The sequence below is a fragment of the Papio anubis genome, chromosome 6, assembly GCF_008728515.1.
Source record: "Papio anubis isolate 15944 chromosome 6, Panubis1.0, whole genome shotgun sequence".
NCBI lineage: Eukaryota > Metazoa > Chordata > Mammalia > Primates > Cercopithecidae > Papio > Papio anubis.
Window position 1 is genome coordinate 112,307,780 of NC_044981.1, and position 8,891 is coordinate 112,316,670.

Genomic DNA, 8,891 nt, shown 5'->3' on the forward strand with positions numbered 1-8,891 from the left:
AGGAGAAAGACAGGGTGGCACGTGCGGTGGGGGAGTACAGGGCGGAGGAGGGGAAGCTATTTGTGCGGTAGTGGGGGATGGTGGTGGTTTAAACAGAAGAGAAAGATTTCAACTTGTGTATATGCTGAAATGAATGGGCCAGAGAGGTTGAAAACTCAGCCAAAAAAGGAGTGTCATGAATGAAGTGCCTGGAGGGTGGCTGGTCTAGCTCGCACAGGAGGAGACTGGGAGGTGCCTTGGAAAGGCAGGTGAAGGCTTGAACTAGCCCAGTGCAGGAAACAAGAGCAAAAGCGTGCACTACAAACTAAACCATGTGGCCAAAGCACATGCCACATGGAAAACAAAATTCAGATTTGATTCTTCCCTCCATCTAGAAAGAGACTTCTTGGCAGAGAGCTGTGGGCTAGGCGAGGGAGGCCAGGGGCTGCCAGGCTGTTTTAGGCTGGGAGGAAAAGGACAAACAGAAGACAGCAAAAGCACGCATGTACCCACAGAGATGAGAACAGCAGGCAGAACTAGTGTGGCACGGGCACGTTAGGAGCAAAGGAAAAGACAGTGGACAGGACTCAGGGAAGATCACATTTGCAAAAGAATGTTCTCAACCTAAACTTCAAAGTCAATTGGCTACCATTACCACCTTTCAGTTCCGTTTGGAGCAAGTAAGTCAATGAAGAAAGGTGTATTTTCCAACAGCACTGACATAAAGCTGTAAGGATGCAAGAATGTGATATGACTATAGTAACAGAAACACAGATTGACTTTTTCCCTAGCCATGTCTATGATAAAGGAATACCACCAACTAATTCAGATACGAAAACATCAGTGACTTTTAAACATTTGCTGAGCATTGATCCTTTTACATTCATTCAAGCAAATGCTTAAGGGTTGAAGAACTGTGTCCTGCTACGAACTTTTAAATGATGAAAATTAAGACAGTTCCTTGCCTTCAGGTTGTTACAGTCTAACTTCCCTACACATATGTAAAAATCCACTGAAACATAGAGAATGAGGAAGGCTCTAGAAACAGGAGGAATCGTTTAGAGAATATTTGCCCATGTTCAAGTTCAAACACACGCCAACACCCCTGACCCTAAAGTAACCACATACTCTTCTCCAAATTATTGCACCAAATAGATGTGAATACCTTGTTTTCCTTCCCCCCTTTCCTCTCTCTCCACATCACAGAGAATAACCAACAGTTAGTGGCAGCTTGTGGCTCCAATAACACTGATGTGCTATGTCCTAAGTACTATGCTTGGTGTCTCACCAGTCAGTCCTCCTGACAGTCCTGCAAAGGCACCAGGATGATCTCCTTCAACATACAGAGAAAGTGGCCAGGCACGGTGGCTCACACCTCTAATCCCAACACTTTGGAAGGCTGAGGCTGACGGATCACTTAAGCCCAGGAGTTCGAGACCAGCCTAGGCAACATAGTGAGACCTTGTCTCTACAAAAAAAAAAAAAAAAAAAGAGGTGGGAGGATCACTTGAGCCTGGGAGGTCAAGGATGCAATGAGCCATGATAGCCCCACTGCACTCTAGCCTGGGCTCGCACTCTCTCTCTCTCTCTCTCTTTCTATACATACACACATACACACACACACACACACACATATATATGGAGACAGTGAGGCTCAGAGGGGTGAAGGAAATTGCCTAATCACATACCCCCACTGAATGACAGGGCCACATGTGAATTCAGGTTCATCTCACTTCAAAGCACACATTGTAACCACTGCTTCCACCCCACATTTCCCTAACCACTATTCCAAAGGGAATGTGTTAAGCAGTTTTCTTTTCTTCCTTTGGCAATTTAGAATTCTTGTATCTACTGACTTTTTTTTTTTTTTTTTTTTGAGGCAGGCTGTTTCCCAGGCTGGAGTACAGTGGTGTGATCTTGGCACACTGCAGCCTCGACCTCCCTGGGCTCAGGCGCATGCCACCATCTTTGGCTAATTTTTGTATTTTTTGTAGAGATGGAGTTTCATCATGTTCCTCAGGCTGGTCTCCAACTCCCGGCCTCAAGCAATCGGTCAGTACTGAGATTACAGGCGTGAGCCACCATGCCTGGCTTTATCTACTGACTTTTTGCATGTGTAATTTACTCCTTAGTAGTTTACAGGTTGAGTTTATGGAGTTTTTTGGGTTTTGTTGTTGTTCAAAAGCCTGTCCTCAAATACCTGAACAAATGGGGATTTACCAAACAATCCACAAGACGAGTTCTAAGCAGCAGCTTCTACCTTCCAGCTTGGTCACTAATAAAGTAGCAAAGCCAGCTGATGCGATCCGTACCTAGAAAGTCTATGGAAATCCAGGACCTGCACATAAAAGGAGAGGCCTCATCCAGGTACAAGAACTAACCTGCTGACAGTGTGTCCCCCACATGCACTCACATTTACAAGGTACGACAACAGCATCTGGAACACGCAAACCATGGGGTTCACATAGGTGCCAGGCTCTGTCCTGTCTCAGGAGGCAGGACAGGGCATTCGCTAAGGTGCTCCTGACTCCCTGGCCACAGCCTTGCTCTGTCACATCCCCGCTGAGAGTCCTGGGGCAACTTCTTAACTTCTCTGTGTCTCAGATTCCACCTCCACAAAATGGGGGTCTCAGAGGTTGTTGCCAGGATTACACGAACCTTGCCTAGTACATGCTAAGTACTCAGCCAGTGCCTGCTAACTCTATTACACACGTTTAGGCTTCTCCCTTTCAGAAGCAGTATTTTTAAAATTGCAGGTCACAACCCATAAATGCATTATGAAATAAATTTAGAAAAATAAAATCATCGTCAGGCGCGGTGTCTCACGCCTGTAATCCCAGCACTTTGGGAGGCCGAGACGGGCGGATCACGAGGTCAGGAGATCGAGACCATCCTGGCTAACACGGTGAAACCCCGCCTCTACTAAAATTACAAAAAATTAGCCAGGCATGGTGGGCGCCTGTAGTCCCAGCTACTCGGGAGGCTGAGGTAGGAGAATGGCATGAACCCGGGAGGCGGAGCTTGCAGTGAGCCAGATCACACCACTGCACTCCAGCCTGGGCGACAGAGCAAGACTCCGTCTCAAAAGAAAGAAAAAGAAAATCATCATTTTTCAGAAAGTGAGGAATAAAACATTGTATTTAAACATTAATGACATTGTATTTCAGATTACTTTTATAATATTTTTCCTTAGCATACATAGTAAGATTAAGTGGTGCCCTATGACTCTCTGTTTCTATGTATCCATGTGTCAGGCAGCAATCTATACATCCAGATGTATCAGGCAGCAATCAACGGGATATTTATTTCTGTGTCACCACTAACATCTCTCAGAAGACAGTTTTTATAAAATGGGGGTAACGGGGAGTCAGGGTAGACTGAAAGGTGTAAGAAGTCAGGAACCATTTTATAAAAAGCAGACACTGGAAGCAAAGGGAAAGACTACTAAGTTGACAGTCAGAACAACACAGCAAGTACCCGAGGCACACAAGCTTGTTTATGGCTAGGATGCTACGGGCATTGCAATCATCTGAGCTCAGGAACATGTTTTTATTTCCAAAGCAAATTGAATTGCAAAACTGGAAGTACAGATGTTATCTTGATGCTGGGCAAACTTGGAAATATTCATATGACTTATCCAGTAAGTCATCTTGCAGTACTTGTTAAAGTAGATATTATGCCAGATTTCAAATGCTCTTAAAAACCACCAGGGTTGGCCAGGTGCAGTGGCTCATGCCTGTAATCCCAGCACTTTGGGAGGCCGAGGCAGTCAGATCATGAGATCAGGATTCGAGATCAGCCTGGCCAACACAGTGAAACCCTGTCTCTACTAAAAATACAAAAATTAGCCAGGCATGGTGGCACGTGCCTGTAGTCCCAGCTACTCGGGAGGCAGAGGCAGGAGAATTGCTTGAACCCGGGAAGTGGAGGTTGCAGTGAGCTGAGTTTGCACCACTGCACTCCAGCCTGGGTGACAGAGAGAGACTTCATCTCAAAAAAACAAAAACAAACAAACAAAAAAAACCACCAGGGTTTGGAAGACATAAAAAAAAGTCTTTAAACAGAAATCCTTAAATGTGGATACAGATGTAGATTTGGTCTAACAGTTACGTTATAATCATATTCCTAGCTGAAAATTTACCTGTATAAGCCGTCCCATGAGAAGATGAGATGGAAAAGAACTATAAGCACATAACAAATCATTTTGGAATCCAATAAAAGCATTTATCTATGTATTCAAAAGGCTGTTTGGCACGATATTTTATAATGTTGCCCTTCAGCTAGGTAAGAGGGGGCCACATCTCCGGGCCCCACTCCTGCCACACATAACCTGTCTTCCTGAAGACTTCCTACGACAAAGTGGACCCATCTATCCAGAACCAGTGTCCCTCCACCTGGTTTTAGTCTGTGATCCAGGTCCCCAGAATTCCCTTCTCAAATCCCAAGTAGCTTCTGGGGCATGAACAAGCTCCTCCCAGATCTGTCCTGCCCAAGGGGGACATCACCACTGGTGTGTGCAGAGGCATCATGGTCAAGGAGTGGCAAGTGCATACCAAGACTGGGCGTGCAGGTGGACACAGTGTCCTTCACCAGGTATGGGAGTACCAAGGATGGGACTGTACCAAGGATGGGAAGCAAAAGGAAAGAAACCTGGGCCAGGGCAGAGTCTCCCAACTGCATTTCAGCTCATGACTCTGAGAAGTTACATTTTGAATTCAAAATGCAAACCTAGCCTTCCAGGTCATTATGAAGATGTAGCTGTCAAGGTCAGTGGATAGAAGAAATTTCATACAAATGTTGTTAGTTTAACTCATAAGTTGTAAGCATTTAGACAGATGCCCTGTAGACCTTCATTTGTTCTCTTGCACGGTACAGACAGGCCTGGTTATACAGTTATACAGTGGACTCAGATTCCAGACTGGGTTCATCCCCAACCCAAACCCACCCACCAGCTACATGAGCTTGAAGAAGCCTTTTAATCCTCCCTGAGTCTTCATTTCTTTATTTACATTTAAACAAGCATAAAAAGAACATCATCTTTATAGTGTTGTTGTGAAGACTAAATGAATTAGCCCAAAGCACCTAGAAGAGCACCTAGTCACCTAGTAGGTAGGTAATAAATTCCCCTATGACATTATTCTCATACAAAACTGATTAGTCACTGCATACTTCCAGAAAAAAACCACAGACAGAAAGTGGTTCTGTGTATTTCTTCTTTCCTCTTCCTCTTCCCTTTTAAATACATTGCTTTATGCTGCTCCAAAAGATTATTTTCTATTCTGAAAAGGTCAGGTCATCTTGACTGCTGACCTGCCTGGATCAAGTTCTGAAATTAAAGATGTCTACATTCTACCCCACCTCAGCAGATAACTCAAGCCTTTCTTGGCAGGTTTGAAGTTTGAAGCCTGGGAAATTGGCTGTGTCACTTTCATGGGCTGATCATTTGAAAGAATTACCACTTTTAAGTGTAAAAAGGACATTTCCTAATCTTCATATGCATGAGGTTCAGAGCTACAAGCCAGGGTATGTCCTTCTTGATTCACAAACCAGAGGCTGAAATACTTGAAGCTATCAACAAAGAAAGGATACTCAACAAGAGAACCCAATGCTAAAAATAGAGCCCTATCAGCAGAGAAATAGATGCAAAGACACAAGACTTTATTTGGCTACCTATTTGCCCATGTTTCTTTATTATTAAATGGAGGTACACCACCAGCACAGTGATTACAAATTGCCAACAACCTCCTAATGATTTATACTCCTTCAGCCAACAATGACTGAACAAACAACTTGAAGAGAAATACTTGCCACATATTAATGACATGCAGGCAGCATATAGCATCTTGTATTATTTCACCACAAAAAATCTCCCTTTCAAATGTCTAGCTGTTTGCTATGGGTTGAAGATTTAAAACCCAAGAAGAAAAGTACAATACAAGGAAAAGATTCAAGCTCATGTTTACCCTTTAAAATATATACCTAACCTACATGTTCCACACAGCAAACAATCAAACCTCCATTTTTTCTAATTACTCTGAAGAATTTTTTAAAATATATTGTTTATCAGTCTACTCAGGGGGAAGAGCTCTTTCTAGTTTCCCAATCTACGTCTAATTAGTCTCCCACAAAGAGCCATGCTGGAGCATTGTTAATTTCAACAATACTTTTTCTATTAACTCAAATCTTCTCCAAATGGAGGAAAAAAAAAACAGTATGAAATAAATGAAAATTAACTGGATTCTACAGAGGCAGGACTGAGCACATCCATTCATCCAACAGTAATCCTATCTACATCAAATAATGTTGTTTCTTTACCAAGTTTTGCCAACTTCCTATAAAAATCTCATGAGCACTTCTTATGTTTGCCAGTTTTTATTTATGCAATTAAATTGGCTTTTTGTAAGAGCTGGGTTGGAGAAACAACACATTTTTACAACCCCATTAGTCATACAGTCGAGCTTCGTTATATTATAATCATTCATTGGTAGTAAGGAGTAAGCTGTTTCCTTGTGCAATGAGGGTGTTTAAGAACATGTGTCTTCACAACACGCCATGAAATGTGTCAAATACAGAATACCCAACATTAGTGGTAAAGCCTTTGAGTTCATCTGGTTGTCATCTTTGTTGAAGAGCACAACAGTTGAATGAACACAAACCTAGCTTTAGATTAGAAGCCACATCCTTAATTATTAACCCGTTCATGCTTCCACCCTTTCCAAACTCCACTCCCTTAAGAGGAGGACACTTCATTTAGAATTAATTACTGTTATTCATGATGCTCATGAGAGATCATTTTGGCTTCAGTCGTTTTGCTCCAGTTTATTCTACATATTTATCCCTATATCAAACATATACACGTCCCTGAGACTTGTGCATGACCTTAATCCCTGGACTGTGGAAAGTCACGATGTCGTGCAGGAGAGGGGAGCTGGGAGCCTGAAGCTGGCAGATCCCGGGATCCCGCAGGGGACCCACAGGGCTCCCGCCCTTCCACCGAGGCACCCGTCGAGGTTGCCCCAGATGCTCGTTCTGCGCCCATCAATTGGAGTAACTGAGCTTAGAAAGGAAAATCTACGGCTTCAATAAAGCACAACGAGTGCAGCTCTGATAACGCAGGAACGAATTATGGAGACACCGTCGAGGCTGGCTAGAAAGGGGAAAGCGTTCCATCTCAGGATTTTCACGGGGAATTTCAGGAACCAAGGGGGCCTCTGAGATCCCCAGAACCTCTCCTTTCCACGAGACAGCTTCCTTCCTTCCCTGCTCGTTCTCCACAAAAATCAGGGCTGCTCGGATCCCAGCAGTGAGCGCTGCTCTCTTTGGTTGCTGTTTCCCCAACGGCTGCTGAGGCGCAGCTGGAGCGAGCCCCTCCGAGCCCCGCTTTGCGCAGCTGCAGCTGGAGCCCAGAGGCACCCGGAGCTGGGAGAAAAGCACTGTGCTCCACAAGACCCAGCCCTCCCCACGGCCACCAAGGGGGCCCGGGCACCGGCAACCGAACCCAGACAGGGGCGTCCCAACCGCTGAGCCCGACGCCAGAGGGCACCGCGGGGGAGAGAAGGCGCCGCGCCTCGCTCCTGGCACTTGGTCCCAGGAGTCAGGGACGTGCGCGCCCCAGAGCTGGAGCCCTGGAGAATTCCTGCGCGGGCACAGAGGAGCTAGAGAGGTCCCCGACCCTCCCAGCCCCGCGCCCAGGTACCTCGCAGCCGTAGAGCTGACCCAGCTGCTCCACGATCCACTCCTCCAGCACCAGCCGCTTCCGAAGCTCCTTACGATCGTATTTCACTGTCACTTTTCCCTGCTGGTGTCGCCGCTGCTGTTGCTGCTGAACCTGCCCTGCGGCGGCCGCCGTGGCCACGGGCGCCGAGTCCTCCCGGGAGGAGCCCGAGCCGCTGCTGGAGCTGGGGCTGCCACCGGCGCCACCCCGGGGGCTTTGGAAGAAAACCCGCGCGCCGCCGCCGCCGGCCCCTCCGGCCGCCTCGCTGCTGCCGGTAGCCACCGACATGTCTCCGCACGCCCGAGCCCGAGTGCAGCCCGGAGGAGGGGCGGGCGGAGCGCGCCCGGCGCCGCTACCACCTCCGGCCCGGCAACCGCATGCGAAGGGCTCCCCGGCACCTGCTCTGCGCAGCGCGCGCCCAGCCGCCCGGCTGCTCTGGGAAGGCGGGAGGAGCCGCGGCGGGAGGAAGGAGGGCGGGGAGGACGGCGGGGCGGGGACCGCAGCCTTAAAGACGCCGCCGAGGACCCTCTCAGTCCAGCCACCGCAGGCGGGATCTGGCGCCTGCGGGAGAGAGGGCCCGGGACGTGGGAGTCTCCGCAGGGTGGAAAATGTGTGCGCCTAGACACTGGCGGTCGCCGGTGTGTAGACTCTGGAGGGACGGGCGTGGGGCAGGGTGCCAGGAGATGCTCCTGCGCGGGTGTCCGTGGCCTCTAGTCTCAGAGACAGGAACTCGCGCTTCTCCCGCAGTCCCGGAGCGTAGGAAACGCGCCGCCTCTCGGGACCTCCACCTGGCGCAGCCCTGGGCAGGACCCGCAGCGAAGGGGACACAGGAAAGGACCGCGCCGCAGGCTCCCCTTGGAGGTTTTCCTAGCCCCACCGTCTCCTCGGTTGGCTGGGTAGTGTCCCCTCCCCTCCCAGCCCCGCCCCGCGGCTCCAAACACACATTCCTATTCATGCCACGATGGATGCCACTTCCTCTCTGGCTTGTGAGAAACATCGAAGAGGCGATGTTTGTGCAATAAGGCAGTCACGGCGCTTGAGAAATTATTTCCAGACCAGTGTTTTCTTTCCTTACTAAGCATCTGCTTAATCATAGGCAGAGCATTAGGATATCTTCATATCAAAGGGCAGAAAGCGTGACGGCGCTCAGGCAAGGCGACTGGGGGCATCCAGACAGTAAACGTTTCTCTAAAAGGGT

At 48.0% G+C, this 8,891-nt stretch overlaps 1 protein-coding gene across 2 annotated transcripts in view; it reads right to left on the bottom strand.

The window, feature by feature from the left end:
* The window catches only part of PPP1R14C (protein phosphatase 1 regulatory inhibitor subunit 14C), a 109,107-nt gene extending 100,482 nt beyond the window's left edge, over positions 1 to 8,625 (bottom strand). Inside the window, exon 1 of one of the 2 annotated variants that reach the window (XM_021937729.2) lies at positions 7,676 to 8,625. In XM_021937729.2, the coding sequence (XP_021793421.2) occupies positions 7,676 to 7,981 (306 nt within the window). In that variant the 5' untranslated portion in view covers positions 7,982 to 8,625. The remainder of the gene's footprint in view (positions 1 to 7,675) is intronic. The other variant, XM_031667354.1, reaches the window with a different exon arrangement.
* Positions 8,626 to 8,891: the final 266 nt, after the last annotated feature.